Raw genomic sequence first — 21,597 nt, 5'->3', positions numbered from 1 at the left:
TTAGCCTTGATGGGGCAAATTTTCTCTCTAATGGAACTTGCTTAAGGTAGTTCCGGTAGCGCATTTTTGATGCTGCATACTCCGTTCAACGCAGCTTTCTGTCATATATTCAAAGGCTCCAAGCAGAATGAAAATTTAATCTTGATTTAACAATAATTAATTTAGCCATAACATGGAAAGCTAAATTATTTTATGTTCATATAAATTTCCTATGAAATTAAATTAATCTCAACTGGAATTTATGCAAAGATTTTAATTCTTGAAGAATTTGATCATCTTGAAATGATAACATATTTTTGCTTCGTCACTTTGACTCATTGTCAAGGGTTTTATTATAACGGAGCCTTGACGGATCGAGTTGCTCTTGGCAAAAGGAATTCCAAACATGAAGGGGGCAGGGCGCGTGCTCCAAGAGGAGAATGCCTGGCGAATTATTCGCAGCATCCACCGGGCCCAGTATCAATTTGGACTCTGGGGGTGAACACCATGAAGGAGAGGTGAGACAACAATTCTTTCATCAATTTATTTAATTAAATATTTCATAAGTTTATTCTGAATAATTGAAATGAAAACACATGCACCTTCCTTAAATGTTCTATAATTGTCATCAATGAGAGCTTAGCTTGTTAAAATATCCCAACAGCATATTACATAATTTTTTTTTCTATGTTTTCAAATTCAATTAAAATTATTTATTTCATTATTTTTTATTGATACCTTCATTGCTTAGTTTAGCAGGATACAATTTATAAATTTTTTTACTTCAAACACTTTTTATTGATATAAAACAGCTATGTTTTGCTTTAATTTTGTAACAATGAATTTTTTTAACATTCAATAAAGAGAATGAAATATATTTCTCCTTCTGGAAATTAAAAGGGTTAATTTTTCGTTTTCGTTGAGGTGTGCCTGCAAATGTCGTTGGACGGCAACCCGCGCAACACTGCTTCGCGTACAAAACGTCAAGCCATATCATGAAATGTCTAAAGTCAGGATTATTATGAAGCCAGCGGCGCTATTTTGTTTCCTGTAGGAGACATTCCATGAGCGCTTGTATAAAACGTTAAATTTATTCAACCTTCGATTTTCAAGATAAGTGTAGGAAATAATTTATTCGCTTTTGAATGTGAAATGTTTGCAACAACAAAAACAAAACCCACGACCCGGTTGCAAACAGCTTAATTAATTGGGACTCCTTTAACGAGAATGATATTGTTTTCAAGTTGCTGCTTACGTCAATAGAAACAAGCACTCATTGTTACGGTTCTTGGAAATAAAATTTATTTGGGTGAAGAAGTTGGAACGCGAGGAGACGTTTATGAGTAAAAAACAAAGTTTATTCCAATTTTGAAAAAAAAACTAAAGAATTTGTTAATTAAAAGTTTGTATTATTTGGTTATTTGTTCAATTTGTCATGTTTAATGTGTTTTTCATGCTCATAAAATAAGTTTGCATATTTTTTAAATAATAAATTCAGTTTAATTTTTAAACGAACAAATTTTATTAAAGACAAAAAACATCCAATTAATTCAATTAATAACTTTTAGATTGCAAAGCATTACATACAATTTTGCAGCCCAGATAAAAATTGGATTTTGAAACTTATAAACAAAGTTTTCCTCAGTTTGAAACTAATAAAAAACTTCCAGAAATCAATTAAGACCACGAAAAATTTAAAAATGAGAGAGCATTTTTTCCTATTTCCGGCCTAATCTGCTTCGAGAAATGGTTTTATAGCCTCATAAGCTCAATGATCCGCGAAGGTGGATTGAGATGTCTCTCATTTCCTGCCATTTTTTTTATTCTGTGGCTTCGATAAAAGGCGAACCGAAAATTACTCCAGAAAAAGCGAGATTCAAACTGAAAAGGACTACGTTGTCAAATTCCTTCTTCTGTATGAATATGAAAATTGAATCTCGTCTCATTTTCCAGTTTGAATTTTCCTCATAGTATTTCCAGCGGTGCTTGTGAAAAAAACGCGATGGTTTTCGATCCTCCGGCATTCATGTTGCTAAGTAAGCACCACTTGTGAGAATGAAACAGTCGCTATGAAACGAAATAGATATGCCTTGAATTTTCCGTTGCATAACTCTATTTTAAGCTCTTTTGCCCTCAATTAGAATTAACCTTCATCTGCCAGAGCAGCTCTTACATAATCTCCACAAAATAAATAAATTAACTGGGCTAAAACAAAAAGAATAACAATTGTGTTATTTTCGCTGATTTATACAGAACTTCAAAATTTTACTATTTCTAAATTCCAGATGGAAAAGGATCGATTTATTAATCAAAGGGAAATTCACAAGCTTTGAATAGCTTGATGGCTAAAGAGAGAGGGAAATAATTGTTGAAAGCGCGTGGGCTTTCTTTTTGACACCGAATCGGTAAAGCAGAATTTTTTTTATTTTGTTCCACTTGGTAAATTTCAAAAGGAAGTTTTTGGACGTGGAAAATGTTTGTTTGTCGATTTTAGCAAAAAATTGCATTGTTATGAGCGACTTGCTCTGCCATTGGTCGGCCAGAATATTTTGCCAAATATCCCTGCTCATTCTTTCCCAGTAGTTATTTCAAATATATGGAGATGTGTAAATTATAAAATTTTTGCAAAGAGGACGTTTTTGTTTGCCTAGTTTGCAAACTAGTGTTTTATTTAGCACTTTTTTTCATTGTAAACAAATAAGCAAAACCAAATGACAATTTTTTTTCTAATATTTCAACGGATTCAAGAAAATCTAAAAAAAAATATTTGTTTTATTTTCATAATAATTTGTTTCAATCAAAATTTTCATTTCCGGTTGGTTTATCTGGTTGAAAAGCATGATGTTTTATACTAACTGTTCACTCTCCCTCTATTCAACGCAGCCACGTTGAATTATAAATTTGATGCTTGCGGTTTCGGCTGCTGCGCTTGTCACCACACATTTGTGGCTCTAGTTCGAGCAGAAGCCTGTGTACCAGTTAATTCGCTAAAGTTCAAAACAGACGCTTGAAACTTTGCTTTGAATTTGAATAAAACAAATAATTTATTTACTGAAGAAATTTCCACTTTTCCACTTGACGTCTTCTTCATGTTGAAAGAAACGGTTTTCTCCTCGATTAAAAAAGCCTTTGAATAGTTTTTGCAACTCTCTGCAGACATGTATTATTAAAATATTTTACATCAATTTTTTTCTCCAATTTTTGCTCATGAAATAGCTTTGCAAACAGTTGCGGAAAGTATTCAAGCTTTTTTTCAATGGAAACATTTATTCAAAGAAAACATTCCGCTTTCCTTCGTCGCTCTTTGAACGTCTCCGTTTAATTGATTGCCCACTTGTTCTCTCAAATGTTTTATACAGGTTCACATCTTCACATTTCGAAAGCTAAATAAGGACGTTTTGCGATTCAAAATTAGAGAGAAGCGAATCAAGCGAACGTGCATTTATTGATTTTTGCCTTTAATTCAAAGCGGGAAATTAAAAGACCTTTTTTCCTTTGATTAACTCTAATTTTCATTCATGTAATCAGCAAGGTTTTTTTTTATAAAAGTTCAATTTCCCAATTTGGCGTGACCTAACAAAGATCAAAAGAAAAAAACCCATTAATTTCTGGAAATTTCAATCAGAAGTTCTTGTGTTCGCTTTTGCAGGTTATAAATTCCGCTTCGATGAATTCCCAATTAAGCAATTTAAAATTCCGGAAATCTGAATAAAGGAAATGAATTTACAATCAAGCTCAGTGATTTTTGCTTACAAAGTTATTTTTGTATTTAAAAAAAAAATGTTACTTTATTATTAAAAATTACAGTAAATTGTAAAGAAAAACTCCATTTTATCCTTAATCAAATGATAAACTTTACGGAAAATTACTAAAAAGAAAATCATTTGCCAGATTCAAGTTTCTTCCTCTGCTGCTGGTCGTTTTCGCGCGACCTTCGCACCAGCAGCTCAGCCCTGAGCTGCTTGCCAAGTGGAACATGACCCTGAACGACACGCTTCTCCTTTTGAAAAATCTCGAGTTCCCGCCGCTTGAGATTTTCGACTCGATGGTCGCCCAAGGGGTGCTCATCGGTCTCTACTCGGTCACTGGAGTGGCCGCTCTTTTGCTCAACGCGTTGCAAATTTACATCCTGCTCACCGGCCAAAGGTATTTTCATTGCCTTCACCAATGGATTAATTAATTTTAAATAAATTTCTAGCTCAAAAATGCTGAAAACGATAATCTTGATCAAAGGTTTTTTTAAATTTTTTATTTTTGTTCTTTCTTATTATTCCTTTTTATGATATGATAATTACTTCTGGAACTATTTATAATTATTTATTGGCAGACAATGAAATGAAAATTATAATATTATATTTCAACCTAATCCATTTATGTTGTAAATTCACTGCAAACTAAAATAAAATGTTTAAAGTTCCGTTCTTTTAGGGAATGTTTTTATATTTTCAAGACAAATTTCCACTGATCAAATCCGTTGAATAGCCGAACTATAAATAACCGATTCATCCTGTTTATTTAGGTCGTTTTATTCAATTCCGCAGGTCGTCTGTGGGAGCTCTCCGCCCGTATTTGATCAACGTTTCTTGCGCAGACATGCTGATGGCCATATTCTCAATTCCGTTCACGTACACGCAGTGAGTTTCTAAAAGATGAAAGAAAAAGATAAAAAGCTTTTACCGGATCCTAACAATGTCCTTTCCTGTTTCCGCCCACCCTTGACAACAAGTTTCCCAAAATATTTGCAGGAAAAAATGGTGATCAAAATAAGAAACTTTTTACTTGTGTTTATTTATCCAGTTTGTAGCTATAGATTTTAAATTGAAAACAAAATATTGCAAAGTAAATACTGAACTATCGATATAAAAAATTTCTTAAGGCATTACCACCAGTAAAGATTTTGCGAAAACTTCCGAGAGCCAGGTAGAATAATTTTTATTTCGTTTATAGGGATACGAAGTTGTGTCTTTTAACTATTTTTAATTAAAATATTTTGTCTCGAACCATGATAAAATCATTATATAAATTTATATCAACTTGATCTCCTCTTTCCTCAATTTACAAATGCCAATAATATCTGAGGAATGGATGTCGTGGAATTTAGTGCTTTTGGAGATGAATATCAATTCCAAGAAAGTTTTAACAGCGTCGTCTACTTTCCTCCTTACCTTACATTATTTTTTTTAAATCTCTTATCTTCCTTTTAGGAACTGTCAATACTCTTCATTCAAGGTCTTTTTATTTGCAATGCGATTCAAGACAAAAATATCGTTTTCTCCATGCGACGTCGCAAAAAATATTCAAACAATCAAACAGTCTAGAATTTAGTAATAAAATTCAAGCTGGGACAAATATTTTTCAACATATTTCAAATTTCATACTTTTATCTAATAAAATTTTCTCAATAAATATTAAAAGGATATTGTTATTTTTTCTGAAATCTGATAGTTAATCAAAAAGTTAAAATTAAAAAAAAATCTTAACAGCTAATTAAATTTAATAAATTGGTCATTTTTTAATCATTGTAAAAGTGAGGTTTAAAAAAATTGTATACGTTTGCATTTAATGCATTTTTGGTAGCGGCTCTTCCTATCCTTTTGATCACTTTTGATGTAACTTAATCTCTCGCCATCTCCAACACTTCGTAACAAGTTAAGACACCAGAAACCGCATAGCAAAACAAACTCATGGTTTGCTTGTGGCCCGGCAGCTATGGGAGCATTATTCAAAGCACAATTATTATTGACTTATTGAATTTACTCTGGGGAATCCATATGCGCCGTTGTTTCCTAGATTAAGCTCAGGTTCCCTCGCCAATTCCTGAGGCGATGCTTATTTATCTTATTTAACCGTCTTCACGTCTCAAATTTGAATATGAAGAGGCAACAATAACACGGCCCGTCTGCGTTTGTATCATTAAATTATTTCTCGCGCTCTGCAAACATCCCAACGGAACAATTGTTTTTGCTCGGAGAAAGGAAAAACTTACTGCTCAAATTATATACTAAATTTGCATAAGGAACTTTGATATGAATAAATTAGTTTTGCATATATATTAAAATGTAGAAAATATTTTAAGCATGATTATGCATAATTTTGTATTGTTTATTCGTCCAATCAATGCACTATCATACTGTTTAAGTTCAGAGAAAGTTTATTTATAAATATTGCTTTTGTAACGAAAAAAAGTGAAAAGTAGAAAATAACTCGAACTTTGTAAATGATAAAAAGTCAAACTATGGCTACAATTTTGCCAACTTAACTGGTTGAAGTTTTGTTAATTTGATTAAATTTTCATTTATTTGTTCATGAGGCTGATTTAAAAATTATTATATTGATAATTTCTCATAAAAAATATTGCCAATCTTTACAAAAATTTGAATTTTTAAGATTAGTGAAATTTGCGACAGTGTTTAAGCTAAAAAAATTTTAAAAGCTTATTTAATAATAATGGATTTTTCCAATTTCACATTGAGACCCTGGATATTAATTTTTAATACTTCACAAATTTAATTAAAATTACAATTCTAAAAAAATGTGGAAAAGGTATGGCCGTGTTCGCACCACAGGTTCGGGACTTTTTCGGGAGGAACTTGTGAGCTTTGGCCGCTCGGCCGCCACCTCCTCCAATGCTCGTTTCTTGCGCTCTTGAGGTCTTCTTGAGCATTGGAGAGGTGACGGGCGACCTCAGCCCCCAAGACTTCCGCATGCGGGGACAGCATGGGGGAGGGAGTGGGAGGGCATAGGCAATGTGACCTGTGATGTTAGGCGACCACACCCGGACATCAACAACCCCAATTCTCTTTCTAGCCATTCATACACACAAAACGTGGTCATATTTGATGCCAATTTTTATTTCAATTCTGCTTAATTTGGAAGTAAATATTCTGCAACCCGCCCTGGATTAAAGTTTGACTTTCCAGTTTTTCGATTCAATAGATTTGAAACTTTCATCCAGAAGTTTGCGTATTTTAATAAAAAAAGAAGTTTGAAATTTCTGCTCAGGACTATTTTTGCGGTTAAAGAATGGCGGTAGACCTTGGAGGGTCTCTGGGTCTCATGCAACTATGAAAGTTAGATTCCATTGTTGGACGATAAATTTTGAAAAATTCTTGGGCGTATCTCAAAACTTTGAAAAGAACGCGATCGTTTGGAGCGACAAACGGCACACCAGCGCAAAGCTTGTTTCACGAGGATGCCGAAAATGCCTTGGTTTTTGCGATTTGGTGACCCCTGACCTGAGAAAGTCGTCGGGAAGCACGCAAGGTCATATTTCAACACGTTTGAAATTTGCTTTTTTGGCTGCGAATCACATTATTGCCATAATGACAAAGGCATAATTACTTCATAATTTGTTTTGGAATTATAGATCAAAAAGTTTTTTGGCAATTCAATGGGTTTCCATTTTTCATAGAATCGCTGTTTCAAGTCGATTTCACATTAATTTAGTCGCCTTTTTAACTTGTTTGGTTTTACCAGGCAGGTGAAAGTTTCTACATACGCCCTAAGAATTTTTTCTAATTTGACATCCAACAATGGAATCTAACTTTCCTAGTTGCATCAGGCCCTCCAAGGTCTACCGCCATTCTCTGACCGCAAAAATAGTCCTGAGCAGAAATTTCAAACACGTTTTTTAATTAAAATATATATTCCTCTGGTTAAAAGTTTCAAATCTATTGAAGCGAAAAACTGGAAAGTCAAACTTTAATCCAGGGCGGGTTGCAAAATATTGATTTCCAAATTAAGGAGAATTGAAATATAAAATGGGCATCAAATGCGACCAGGTTTTGCGTGTATGAATGGCTAGGAAGGGATTTGGTGGTGTTGAAATTAGGGTGGTTGCTAAGCGTCACCACAGCCCTCCCTCCCCGCATGTCACTCCCGCATGCTGGATGACCTGAGGGTGGAGGCCGCGCGTCTCCTGCCCAATGCTCAAGAAGACTCAAGACTCAAGACGCCGAGCATTGGGCAGGAGACGCGCTGCCGAAGCTCCCAGGTTCCTCCCGAACCGTGGCGCGGACACGACCAGCCTTTTGCACTTTTCTTAGATTTGCAATTTAAAATTTAATTTGTGACGTATTAAAAACCAATACCATGCGTATCAAAGTGAAAATTGATATTGAATTGTTTGACTCAGACTTGATTATTGAGCAAGAATGTCGTTTTTTAAGTTATGGTATCAGAAACAGCACCATAGCAATACCAGTGGTGAAAAGTTTTGCAATTTTTTTCTCCGGTACAAACTTTTTTTTGCTAAAGTACTCTTAAAAAATAAAGTAATGTCTATTGCCACATTTTTGTTTTAAAAGAAAACACCCTGAAGATGGCATTCTCCTAACAAGGTGCGAGAATAATTATTAATTATGTTAATTCAAGAATAAAATTTGCCATCAAAATCACTTGTGCCGAATTTTAGCTGGTGAGACTGGTTTAATTTGTTTGCAGTTTCATGCTCGGCCGTTGGATTTTCCCGCCCTCCTGGTGTCCTGTGGTCCTCTACATGCAGCAAGTGTCGGTGGTGGTTTCCGTGTACACGCTGGTCGCGATGGGCTTTGACCGCTACAGGGCCATAGTGCACCCCATGCGACTGCAGATCGGTCGCAAAAGAGCCCGTCGGTGCATTTTCTCCATCTGGACGCTCACTCTGGCCGCCTCGGCGCACATTTTCTGGATCACCAAGGCTGTTCCTTTCCGTTACAATAGGCAGTAAGTTTCTCATTTCAAGATTGTTATGAAAAATAATTATTCCCTAGAGAATTTTTTATGTAAAAAATGTTTGTTATTGAATTAAAATATTTTTGAGAAGTAGCTCATTAAAATTTCGAAGAATTTTTTTTATATTAGACGCTTGATCAGCACTAAAACTTTATGCAGTCCAGTCAAATGCTGTTATAACCATGTTGTAACATCAAAGAGGCTCTCTAAAAGTTCGGACGACGTCAGCTTACAAATTTGAGCATCAAACGATAGACGCAGAGCCTGTTAACTTAATTAACGCACTTCAAAATCCCTTAGAACTCCCGACATGTTTGGAACCCGTTAAAAGCGTGGTTATGCAACCCGCTCGTCGGGTGTGCTCAAGGTGCTGCCTAAATTGACGCCTGCAAGGCGTTCCTGCACTTGGGAAAGAAAACTTTTACATTAATACGCCTTCGCGCCTAAATCAAGTTCGCTCTCAAAGCAAATTTGTTTAAATCTTTTAAATCCGGTGGTTTTGATTAAATTTAATTAATCACGCTTGTTAAACCATCTTTAAAATTTTCCATTATACTTTTTTGTTTAATTTGCATAATTTATATTTGTAGGAAGTTGTATGACTGCGCCGAGCAGTGGGACCCGCAGTCGAAAATTTCACAAGTCTACACTTTCGTCGTATTCGGGGCCACGTTTGGGTTGCCTCTCGCTTTGCTTCTTTGGGCTTATTCAGTGACTTCCTGGACTTTGTGGTTTAGCCACAAAGCACCAAGAGTGCAGATAGCTAATGAGAACGATTCAAACAGAATGAAGAACAGAGTCAAGGTACGCATTATTATTATCTACGAATTCTCTGACGATAATTGCGGATCTGTTTTGAAATATGGATGAGATGACAATTTCGATTTCCATGATTAATTAGTAATATTAAATATCATAGTCAGAGTCAAATTAATTACAAGCCATTTTGCGCTATCCGGTATTAGTGTATAAAATTGGTTAAATTCACAAAGAGCATTGAAAACACGCAATAATTACATAAAGTGTGAGTGCGTCATTAGGCATTCACAAAAGCAATACAGAATTTGATCCGCAAACGTTTTCATCCTTTTCCTCTTGCAGGTTTTCAAGATCTCGGTGGCGATTGTAGTCAGTTTTGTGGTTTGCTGGCTGCCGTTGCAAACCTTTGTCCTCTTGTACTATTCCCTACCGGAATTCCGGGTCTACCTCTCCGACTTCCACAAAAATGTGTACGGCATTGCCTACTTCTGCTGCCACTACCTGGCCTGCGTCAACAGTTGCATCAACCCGCTGCTCTACTGCTTTATGAACAAAAATTTCAGGGTAAGCGACCGATAAAAAAAACGCCTTTATTAAACTATCTCAAAGTAACAAGTTCATGAAAAGTTTCACTTGAACTTTGCAGGGAATAGAATAAAAATCGATCAATTTTTTTTCCTTTGTGAAGCCATTTTTGCCCTCTATTTTATTCACAGGAAGATCTGGCCGACTTGTGTTACTCCAGAATTTTGTGCCGCAGTCGAGTTGAGAGAAGGAGTTCAACTTCTCGAAAGTTTTCTGCCTCTCGGAAAAATTCCAACAACTCACGGGTGCGTTTCAGCGCTCGCTCGTCTTCTTCAAATGGTATGCATTTATTTGTCCCTTGAATATCTTTCTCTAAACTTTTCCTCTATAGTACGATTCGACTCGACGGTTGTGTGAAGAAATAAAATTTTTATTCATTAATGTTGATATATATATTTAATTTATTATTGTTCAATAAAATAACACTTGTAAACACGTGAAACAACGGTTTTGATTATAACAGACGAGTACATTATTGAAAGTCAGAAGTTTGAAGTTTTCATAGAGCCAGTCTGGCAATCACATCTTGAAATGGTCCGCTGCTCGAACTAGCTTGGAATGCTTTTGCGAATTGCTGCTTCAAATTTTCCGGAAGCTATCGAATAAAAATAATACTCCTGTTAAAAAAACAACCTTTTGCATTTTTCTGTATCACCTTTTTATAGAAGTCGTCCGCAGCAACCAGGAAAATCGCCAAGTCTTGGCTTTCACATCTCCCAATTCGAGCTTGGATCACAGGAAATCTAAAGGGTGGTTAAGTTATAATATCTCAAGTTTAAAGAAATGATTTAAGAAAAAGTTAATGCAGACTATATGAATTAAAAATTAGTTACACCACTTTGATGAAAACTTGACTTAAATATTAAATAAAAATTAACATAAAATGACAACATTTGAAAGGATACAGAGCTTTGAGCCACTGGTTGCTGGAGGCGCCAACAAAGATGCATGTCAGGCTCCACACAGCCATACCGACAGGCGAGCATTGTGTGAAGTTTGACAAGCACAAAACCAGCCAGTCCTGCAAAAGGGGCAACTGATCCCGGGAACAGGCATCGGCCAGTAACTGCAAAGAAAATTTTATTTAAATTGAAAATTTTTAAAAGGTTTTTAACTCACCTGGAAGACGACATCAGCCATGAGTTGAGGGTGCGGTTGGTGATTTGAAATGAATTCTCCGATGACCTTCGTCAGCATTTCTGATGGAGGGAAAAATGCTGAGAGGACGCCTGGGAGCACCTGGCAGACCGCTTTTGCCTCTTGAGGATAACCTTTTTTAACTCTGAAAATTAAAATAAAAATTTAATTTAATTTCACTAGAGATTGTAAAATTACTTGTCAAAGAGGGCGGATGTTTTCTCTAGGGCTTGCAAAAGAATTTCTGGGTCTTCCGAGGAATCTGCCAATTCCTGCTGGCCGGTGTACATGCACGCCAGCAAAAGGCGCAGACCGGCCATACTGGTGGCAGGGTGTGCAGACCTGAGCCTCTCGAGGGCCAATCGGGTGATTTGACCTTTAGAGGAAACGTCGAGTGTCCCGAAAATAGTCAGTCTCTCAAGCCCCTGGTATGAGTAAAGGTAAAATTTAAAAAGACGAAGTTCTAGGAAGATTTTCAGGCAACCTTAACTAATGCCATAGAAAGGTTGCTCTGTCCTGAAGAGGCCAAAGCCAGGGCCAGCTGCAATAAGGCTGGTGCCAATTCGGAGGCGTTGCCAGCTTCGAGCAGGTAGAAAATCAACGCCCATAGCGAATAAAGGTGTCTCTCACTGTGGCTGTTAGATCTGATTTGAAAGAGTTGATTTTCATAATTGAAAAAAGACATTTTAAATCATTAATTTAAGTTACCCTGAGGCCAGGTCCATGTGTTTTTGCACATATTCTATAGCCATGGGAACAAATTCGTCCGACAGGTCGCTCTGCAAAAGGAACAGCAAACCTTGCAAGCCGCACAATCGGGATGGAAGAAACCCACTTCGTAAACTTGTCTCCAACATTTTCTTCACCTTTTCTAAGGTTTCCGGGTCCATCTAAAAAATATCAATTTTTAATCAATTTCTTTTGTGGAGTTTCTATTATTTTACCAGCTCCAATACAATTGATGCCTTGCAAACGCCGAGAGTCAAAAGTTCATGCATGATTTCATCTTCGAGGGGGTGGTTTTTGCTGATGTCGAGGAATTTGAGCAGCATCCATTCAAATTGAGACCTCTCAGTGAAAACGTCCGAGAGCATCAGTACAGATCTTATCACGTCCACCAGCAAGACAAGTTGTGTTTGAGACTAGAAAGAAACTATAAATTTAAAAATTTCTTATTCAAAGAAAAATAATATACCTGAGGGTCTGCCAGTTGAGTGTAATGTTCAAGCAAAAAGTGGAGGCAGGAGTGAATGTCGAGGCCCATGGATTTCAGGCGCTGTTCTCGTTTAACAAAATCTTCATGAACTAAAACAAAAATAAATATCAAAATACTAAAAAAAAAATTAATTTACAAAAAATTACCAAGTGAAGAAGGGTTTTCCGACCGTTGAATTGTCTCCATTATGTATCTTCTGGAAAGCTGACCGTACCCATAGCTTTTCAAAACAGAGATTAATTATCCTTAAAAAAGTGCAAATTAAATATTACCATGACTTCAATCCAAATCTGTCCAAATTGCTCTCTACGTCCTTGCTAATTATGCAGTCCATTTGATTGAAAGCAGATTTCAAACTTGCATTCCTAAATCAAAATTATCTTAGTTTTGATTTTAATAAAAAATTTGATATCACATTTCATTATTTCCCCTCGGAATGTGGATGTAAGTACTGCAAACAAGCCGTCCAGGCTCTGGTAGAGCCAAACTTTGCAAAATTAATGACGTGATTCCTCTGACGGCCAAGCACTGCGCCTGACTAATGGCCGTGGCTTCTTCTGGCTGCAAATCGTGCTCCAGACTTGCATTTAATACTCCTAAATAGGCCATCCAGCTCTCTTCAAAGTGCTGTCTGTTTGACCAGCCCAGCGAGTTGAGCCTAAAAATCAAGCTGTTAACTTTTGTCCACCAAAAAATAGAAAAATTAAATTTTAACCTAAAAATGAATTGTTCCAAAACGTCAGTCTCAAGAAGAAAGTCGACAGGCAAAGTGGGAAACTGCACCTCCTGAGGCGGACTCCAGCCCATTTTGAGGGCTTCGGGAGGGGTGCAGGCTAACACAAAGAGGGGAGGAAGAGCAGCCAAACTGCGGATCACAGTCCGAAGGGGGTCGAGTAAGAATCGTGGCAGTTTCGGTTCCTTTTGTCGAATACTGTCCAGTAATACCAACAATGAAGCAATTTGAACTTTGGCGTTTGGACAATCGGCTGCAATTCCTTCAAAAATCACGAAGTAAAATTCTGCAAGAGAAATTTAAATAAATTTACCTGAGGGGGCTGGCAGAGATTTTACATTCAATAGACTCAGGGTTGTCGAGTACAGAGAACTGCAGGCATAGCACACTAGAGGGACTAGACTTGGTTCATTAGGCCAGTTCAGGGACAAAACGGCAGCTGCTGCTTCCAAAAGGTCGCTTAGATTGGACGGCGAGTTTTTGCAGTAGAAACTAGTGGCCTAGGTGAGGTTTGATTATTTTAAATATACTTTTGCAAAGAAATAGGCTTACCTGAAGACAAGTGAGGCCAAACACTAGAATATTTTTTTGATATTCTCTGAGCCATCTTATCGAAATGTACACCGTCACTGCCTTTGCGAGGGGCACCAACTTTGACATCCATTTCTTGTTTCCAAAGCACTCCGTCAACTTCGCCTCGTACTTTTCCTAGAAGTCAAATTTTAGATTATTTTGAAGAAAATAAATTAATAAATGTCAATGAAAGTACCATTTCATTGTAGTCAGGGGAGATTTGAAGAAATAATTGCAGCTGCGCAAAAAGGAATTTTTGGGAGGCAATGAGAAGTGGACTCGCTTCATATCCGCCATTTGTCAACTGCGAAAAAATTAAATTATAAAATCAGTAAATGAAATTATATAAATTTTGCCTGTTCGGAAGATTTTGCACCAATTGCAAAGCAGTGTTCCAAAACGTCAAGGTTGAAATCTGCATGTTCCATGACACTGATAGCGTCAGACATCGATAACTGTCCCATGAGTTTTGCACAACAGATCGGATCACAGGTTTTACACCTAGTAAAATCGAGTCTTAGAAAAATGATTTATCCTTTAGATAATTTGTTCACCTTTCTTTGATTTGGGAAATGAACCATTTCTCATCAGCTTCCCCACTTCCATTAGCAGTGACGGCCGGGGAATTTTCGGCCGAGTCTCCAAACACTTGGGCTCTCAATTTGGTCAATAAACTTCTGAGACGCTCGTGCCTAGTTTGATTTTTTTTTTTTTAGAAAAATTTAACCAAAACCAAAGAATTAAAAAACACCTGTCTTCCAATCCGTAAATGAGGGAGTCGAGCTCGCCCTGGGCCACTTTGCTTGCCGCCTCTTCCTCCGAGAGCAGCATCAGCATCTCCGTTCTTCTGCACGCCAGGGTAGTCAGTTGGCGCTGAACGGCCAGAGGCGCCACACTGGGCAACAATTGGCCCACCAGCAAGGTGAGCAGAGGCCACGTCTGCTCCTGGTGCACCCCTTCAAGCACTCCGGTGGCCAAACGCGAAACTGTGGCCACTGAGGTCAGAGGCACTGAGGGACAGGCGGCCAGCAGGAGGCCACTGGCCGCCGAGTCTCGGTGTACAGAGTGGATTAGCTCTTGGACCGGCACCTCCTTGCTCAGCAACACCACTTCAGCCAGGTGGTGGCGCAGCAGCCACTGAAGATGCTCCTCTTCACCTAAAGTGTCACACTGTCGAAAAAAAAACAATTTTTTTTTTTATTTCTTATATTTTCTTAGATCAGGAGGGGTTAGGCTGCTTCAGTTAATTCAAAATGTTTATTTTTTACAAATTTCGAAGCCGCCGTCGAGTGCAGGGTTTTAAACCAAATTGCCAATTGAAATAAAAAAGAACAGCTATGCCAAATTATCAAAAAGTGCCGCACACATATTAAATGTAAATAGAATGTCTAGTAACCATTCAGGTAAAATTATTATGGGGCAATGCTGGGAGTTTGAAATTAAAATAAATACCACACATACTTCTTGCAAGCAACGTACTACTAAGTCTGAGAAGAAAATTAGGCCGGCTCTGCGCACCGTCTCCACACTTATGCAGCAATGTCTGAAACAAAATATTTAGAAAATACCCGACATGTTAATTTACATCAAATCATTTGTTTCCAGAGAGGTTTGATACATAATTTTTTTGGATTTATAATCTTACTGTTGCTTTGAAGTCGGTCCTAATAATTTTGACCAAAATTTCCGCTCCCCGTATCCAAGAAGAACAAGCAGATAAGACCATTGAATAGAAAGAGTGGGGCAAAAAGAAGAAGATTTAATAAAAAGGTCGTTGATACTGTCCAAATGCAGTTGCTTTTCTTGGACTAGATGAATGGCCGACGTTGCCACTTTGCAGTAGGCGCCTGAAATTAAATTAATTTAAAGTAAAATTTTATCCTATTATGCCAAATGAATTATACCAGATTCAAGCAGGTAAATAACAAGGAAGAGCAAGTGGGCAGCCTGTTGTTGAATGAATTCAGTGGAATTCATTGGGATGCTGCAGGTGGTTACTAAATGTACGACCCTCTTCATGACCGTCTCAACAGTTAAGAACAAGAGTCTGCAATTACAGAACAATTTTTTAGTTTTGAGCAGCTTGAGGCACTTTGAGTTAACCTTGCAAATATAATATCAGGTGGGTCAGTGGAGAGTGAAACATTTAAAGGGTCTGCCATGTTTTTCCCCACGTCGAGGTTGAGGTGCTGAATTCTTTGCAGCACATCTTCCTCTGTGCTGGCAACAAGGAGGTGCGAGAGAACGACGGAGAAGCTGGCCAGCCAGCGTTGGTTTGAGATGAAAATGTCCTCAGACTGAAAAAGTTTATCACAAATTAAGTATACTGCAAAAATTTGCATAATACAAATAAAATCGATGCAATTTATTTTACTCATGTCTTACAAGAAACGACAACAACGGGTCCGTTTCTTCAAAATCATCATTTTCTGAAAGCTAAATTTTTAAATTTGTTACTTCACTAAGCACTACGGAATTAATACAAGAAATCATTTGCCTACCGGTGGGTCAGCAAAAAGATGGAGTAACAAAGGGTCTATATTGTTGGCCACAGATTTTGGAAGTGATCGGAAAAGCTGCAAAAGTGAGTCCAGTGCATCCCAGCTGTCCAAACGGACTTGGTAGTTGTTCAAGGTAGGCAGTAAAGCGTCCAAAATCTTTGTGGCCCAACGACGAGATCTTTCTTTGTCTTTCCTACTCTGATACAATATCAGAGCCAGAAGTCGTAAAACCTGCAGAATATATTTAATTAGTTTGAATCAGACAAATAAATATAAAAAATACCTCATGATAATCAACCAGTCTTAAAAGAACTGCAACTATGACTTCTTTCTGCGTCTCCAACTCAGATGAGTCTGTTAAATTTTGCCCTCCTCTGGACACAAAAACGTCCTCCACAATGGGAACCAAAGCAGGAATACCTTAAATAAATAATTCATCAAATTATTGGAATAAATAAATTAAAATAGAATTACAATGTGTTTGGGGTGGCTGTCCACTAGCCATGAGACCATCGCAGAGTTGCAGAATTTCCGGCACCCCTATTATTGCTTTCGAGTGATTCTTCTCATAGGAAAGTTGGACCAGGAATTTGAATATCTGCGGCACCAACAACCACGCCTTGTTTGCATGGCCTTCTTCGATTAGTTCAAATTGCTTGAGAACGAAATTGATGAATATTCTGTCCGAGTCGAGTAGGCAGTAGTTGACTCTCAAAAGGACCAGTTGGCTGAGCAAACTCAAAACGGCGCATTGAAGCTCAACGTCACTGGTCACTGTGTATTGCTAGGAGTTTGAGAAAACAGTTTGTTTTTGAGCTATAGTTATCATGTTTAAAATACCTCTAAAGATTTGATAACCATTGGCTCGAAGAGTTTTATGTACGCAGCAAGAGAAACTTTGTCTTTGCTTTTGATCGCTTTGTTGATCGGTTTCAGAGATTCTACTATATACTTTGTGTTTTTCTCGAGACTGCTTGCTCCAGACCTCAGTGCCTCCACATTTGCAAACACTTGCCTGTAGTGGGTGGCAAAACAGCCCTCATAGAGTCCTCCTCCATACATGGGCACATCAAATTCGTAAGGAGCGAACGAATTAGAGCCGAACAGACCTCGCAGAAGCTAATTAAAATTGTAAAATATTTGCATTTTTTTTTTAAATTAATTACTTTTTGAACAGCTTTGACGGTCACAACAGGACAAACAGACACTGTACACTTGAGGTAGTACAATAGCTCCTCTGCTACCCTTCCAAGCTCAGTGATTGTGGTGAATTCCAAAATTTGTGCCATCACCACTAGAGTTGAATTTAGCAGAGCCAAAAATTTCTCACTGGCTTGCAGATCAAGAGTGAGCTGCAAAGGAAAAATTAAAAATTTTCAATCAATTTAACGCTGAATCTACCTTGTAATTTGAGTGAGAACATTTGATCAGGTCCAAAATGTGCATGCTTTGCTGGCTGGCAGCAAACTGGCTGGCAAAGTGCCGTTGGCCCTTCTTGTCTTCCTTTTCCTCAGCTGTTTAATTAACAACATTAAACCTATTCAAAAGAAATTAAATTAAATTTACCTCCGAGCTTGTCATTTTGTTCTTTTTTCTTTTTGATAGGTGACTGAAGGACATTCAAAGCTTGAGGAAGGACGTTTTTGGTGGTCGGAGTGTCGTCCAAAGTCAAAGCAAACATTGCCAGGAGCTGGCAGGTGTGGTTCCATAGTTGATCAGTCACCGACGCTAACTTTGCTTCATTGATGAAGTGAACCCAAGGTGGTTTCGCTTGTTCTTCTTCGGAGGTGGCGTTGCTCGAGGAATTCTGCAAATCCTTTTTGCTCAAGCAGCACTCAAGGGCTCCTAAATATTTTTCATTATTAAATTGTTCTAAAAATTAATAATTTATACCTTCAAGCAAACTGCCAGCGAAGTTCAAAAGCTTTTGTTGGCACCCAAGATCTATTGTGGTCTGAGAAGTGGTAAGAAGTGCGCAAGTCGAGGAGAGGAACAAAGTTGCTGGGCTACAGTTTTCATTTGGCTTCATCTCAGATTGGCTGTAATGTTTTCAATTACATAAAAAAGTGTTAATTATTCAAATATTAAATTTACCTCGCTGATCTTTTCAACGTTGCCTTCTTTTCTTTTCTGCTCAAATAAAAGCATCCCCACGCTTTTTGGTGAATTCTCGGAGGATAGTTGTTAGCAAGCTCTGCTAAAGCCTCACAACAGCCAAACTAATATTTAAATGGTTTTAATTAATTGATAATCATTTTAAGAATTATAATAATTACAGTCAGGTGCTTTGTTCTAGAGGTCAGAAGCATGTTTTTCAAAGTCGAAACCACTCTCGACAAATTGAAGCCTAAATTCGGGAGCATATCTTTTTGACTCGAGTGCATAAATGATGAAGGTCCCAGAATTTTAATACTCAAATGCCTGGCATTCGCAGTCAAAGGGTTTTCCAAAGGGTTGTCGTGAGGCATGTAGAGATTAGGAATGATTCTGAAAATTATTAACTTGGATATAATTTCATAAAATTAAAATTAAGTAAATCCTACTTAGTTAAAGTTGAGCAGGCTGCTGATCGAACTCTCGAGTCCTCGTCATGAAGAAGGTGCAAGACAACATCATCCAGGAAAATATTTTGCAATCGGCAGCTTTTTGAAATGTAAGCCAAAACAGAAAACTTGAGCTCAGCAACCAATTCCAGAAGACGGACCTGGAAGGATTTGTGTAGTAAAAAAATCATAATAATAATTACCTTCTTTCTTACCCTGACAAGCCAGTAGGGGTTGCTTTTGTGCTGAACGACAGCGTCCAGTAATGTTATTGCATGGAAACTTTCCGAGCTGCCCATCAGTGCAGATATGCAAGTTGCCAATGTTGACAAAGTCTGGTGAATCGTAACTGACGATTCACTATTTATACCCTGAAATACATTTTGTTAATTAAGATATAATAAATAATATAAATTTGCTTTTACTTTCAAGATGGGATCCAACATTTGATCAATTTTGAGTCCCGAGGTCCAAAATGAGTTTTCATTTGATCTAAAAACAGCACAAATAACAGAGGCCGCTACTTGGCTTGCCAAACTTTGTGGTTGAGGGTCACTGTGATCAGCAAATAGAAGAATATCTGACAACTTTTGACTCTCTGAAAATTAAAAATTTTGAAGTTGAACTATTTAAAAAAAAATTATATTTCCAACCTGGGTCGTTTTTGTCCAAGCACAAATTTATTGCCTCGGGGTAAATAGTGAGCACTCCAGACAAGCATGCCAAGGCCAGAGTTTTTACACTAACCCTGACCTCAGAGTCCTCCCAAAGACCTCCATCCACACCCTTCAAAAGAAACTGATGAGCCAACAACCTGGCGCAGTGCTTGAGGACCACGTCTGGGTCCTCAAAGTTTCCCACGTTGCAAGGTCGAGCAGATTTGGGCGAGGTTGGCTCCGATTCTATAAAAGACGGGGCAGCCTCACTTTCCGATCTGTCTTCTGCAAATGAATCGTCGCGTGGGATGCGAATTGGAATGTGGACTGGGCTTTCAAGGACGTCAAGGCCTGTTGATAGAATTAAAAATTAAATTAAAAAATGTTTAGAGATTTATAAAATAAATAAAACCTTGGAGGGAAAGAAGAGGTTCAACTGTGGGGTCGAGTGGTAAATCCAAGTCTTTGGGCAGTTCGGTGCCCATGTGCAATTTTGAAGCTGGAAAATGAACTGCGGGTTCATCCATCAGACTACTTGGCTCTTCCCCGGTGTAAGAAGTAGCCACACTCAGTTGACCTGAATATGAAAAATTAAAAACAAATCTTCTTGGTAAACGGAAATATTACTGAACGACCGCTTCTTAAGAGAATTCTCTGCATTGGATATGTACGATTTGCTCTGGCCCTTTGGGTCCGTCAACATTTCTATCACGACTGGCGGACAGTTTCGCAAAAACTGCTGGAGACACTCCATGGCCGCATTGGCCACATTGTGGTCGGGGTGGACCACAAATTGCAGACAAAGCTCATAAATCTGTTTTAATTAAACAAAATTTATTTCTATAATTTAAAAAAAAAAATCCATACCTGAATGTAGGAATCTTTGCTAACGAGTGGGTGCTCCAGAGAGCCATCAGAAAGTGACCCTTTGAAATGTGGCACCATTAGTCGAAAGAAGCCAAGGGCACCAATGATGGTTGAAGTCTCTAGATCATCCTGAAGAGGAAGGAGTGCCGACAGGACAGAATTAAGACTCCAAGCCAAAAATACAGGTGGTTTTTTGCAGTTCAGGCAGATGGAGAGGACGCAGTTGGCTGCCGTTCGTCGTGACACTGCAGAGGTTTGATTTAAGTTGGCCAGGAAAGTTTTCAGCAGCAACTAAAAAATTAATAAAAAAATTCCAATTGTTTATAAATCAAATAATTTTTTGCTGAATCTTGCCTTGATTTCCGCATCAACAGCAAACGTGCCGATTGCACTGAAAATTTGCTCGACAGCTGTGGCCAGCGTTTCAAGCACCAATTCCTCGGGCCTCTTTGCAATCTGGTCCAAACAAGGCACCAGATTTTGCATGTAGACCCTGCCCTTCTGCGGCCTGATCAGGTGGCTCAGGGCGCCAAACCTCCACAGGGCGGCTCTCAGGGATTTGGGGTTTCCGTTCTTTTTCAACTCCTTGTGCAGCTCGACCTGAATTTTCCCTGCGTTGCCTTCCATCAAAGACTGCCAATGAAAAATTATAAAGTTGTCAAAACTAATATAAATTTTGTAACAAACCCGAGTGATAACGTCGAGACTCTCGTCGGCTGCCATCCGCACGTCGGCATCCTCATCACCTGCCGTGGTCAGCAGGGTCTCGAAAGCGATGCTCAGCATTTTGGTGAACTCGGCCGTGTTCCGCAAACCCGGGGCGCACAAAGCTTCGGCCACAACAACACAGTGCTGCATCTTTTCCTTTTTCCTAAATTGAAAAATATTCAAATGAATTTCAAGCCCGTTGATTTGTTGAAAATTTTCTATCCATAATTATTTGACATCAATATTTTATTTTAAAAATTTAAATTTTTCTTGCCTGTTTTGGGTGTCTTCAGAATTCGCCAGGGCCGGTTTCAGCGACTCAAACGCCTTGATCAGTTTCTCAAGACTGGCCATCGCGAATTCCCGCTCGGATCGTCACTAAATTCAATCAATTCACGCTCACAATCACGACATCGCGGCAATCAAATCTCGGCTTTTGACAGTTCTTTTGAGCCATTTATTTTGATTTTTCCGACCCAGGCCGTTCCAGCTGGAGAGACCACGCCCCTTAGTCTCGAGATCTTGAATTTAGCCGCCAAACCAGCGTGCAAACGCCAAAATCTCAATACAAGCGTCTGAAGGCTGGAAATTGATTTTAATTAATTTCCATTATAATTTAATTATCCTT

At 38.1% G+C, this 21,597-nt stretch overlaps 2 protein-coding genes across 4 annotated transcripts; one reads left to right on the top strand and one right to left on the bottom strand.

The window, feature by feature from the left end:
- Positions 1-486: 486 nt before the first annotated feature.
- LOC132204623 (allatostatin-A receptor-like) lies at positions 487-10,474 on the top strand. Its single transcript, XM_059633244.1, has 8 exons — positions 487-497; positions 3,871-4,125; positions 4,521-4,613; positions 8,422-8,682; positions 9,282-9,495; positions 9,793-10,014; positions 10,167-10,314; positions 10,367-10,474. Exons 1-8 carry the CDS (start codon positions 487-489, stop codon positions 10,390-10,392), a joined length of 1,230 nt encoding a protein of 409 aa, XP_059489227.1. The 3' UTR covers positions 10,393-10,474.
- LOC132204125 (huntingtin) lies at positions 10,413-21,436 on the bottom strand. Of its 3 annotated transcripts, none has more exons than XM_059632404.1 (43): positions 21,244-21,436; positions 20,949-21,132; positions 20,616-20,894; positions 20,262-20,552; positions 20,022-20,208; positions 19,807-19,971; positions 19,392-19,745; positions 19,164-19,336; positions 18,954-19,109; positions 18,739-18,899; positions 18,472-18,682; positions 18,290-18,414; positions 18,089-18,234; positions 17,762-18,040; positions 17,597-17,709; positions 17,362-17,547; positions 17,036-17,314; positions 16,670-16,979; positions 16,479-16,615; positions 16,196-16,426; positions 15,798-15,991; positions 15,599-15,741; positions 15,340-15,541; positions 15,147-15,237; positions 14,446-14,864; positions 14,249-14,386; positions 14,051-14,195; positions 13,891-13,998; positions 13,674-13,829; positions 13,435-13,621; positions 13,104-13,383; positions 12,804-13,046; positions 12,661-12,753; positions 12,535-12,608; positions 12,368-12,477; positions 12,117-12,314; positions 11,881-12,062; positions 11,657-11,816; positions 11,371-11,597; positions 11,155-11,317; positions 10,941-11,101; positions 10,691-10,778; positions 10,413-10,630 (listed from the first exon to the last, which is right to left on the bottom strand). In XM_059632404.1, exons 1-43 carry the CDS (start codon positions 21,321-21,323, stop codon positions 10,535-10,537), a joined length of 7,905 nt encoding a protein of 2,634 aa, XP_059488387.1. In that variant the 5' UTR covers positions 21,324-21,436; the 3' UTR covers positions 10,413-10,534. The 3 variants fall into 3 exon arrangements, with proteins under 3 accessions (XP_059488387.1, XP_059488388.1, XP_059488389.1); XM_059632405.1 differs by having other exon boundaries at positions 15,156-15,237; XM_059632406.1 differs by having other exon boundaries at positions 15,174-15,237.
- Between the last annotated feature and the right edge of the window lie 161 nt (positions 21,437-21,597).

The sequence above is a fragment of the Neocloeon triangulifer genome, unplaced genomic scaffold (assembly GCF_031216515.1).
Source record: "Neocloeon triangulifer isolate White Clay Creek 2 clone unplaced genomic scaffold, ASM3121651v1 ptg000022l, whole genome shotgun sequence".
In the NCBI taxonomy this organism is placed as follows: Eukaryota; Metazoa; Arthropoda; class Insecta; order Ephemeroptera; family Baetidae; genus Neocloeon; species Neocloeon triangulifer.
The sequence above is the reverse complement of the archived record's forward strand: the minus strand, read 5'-3'. Positions and strand labels throughout refer to the sequence as shown.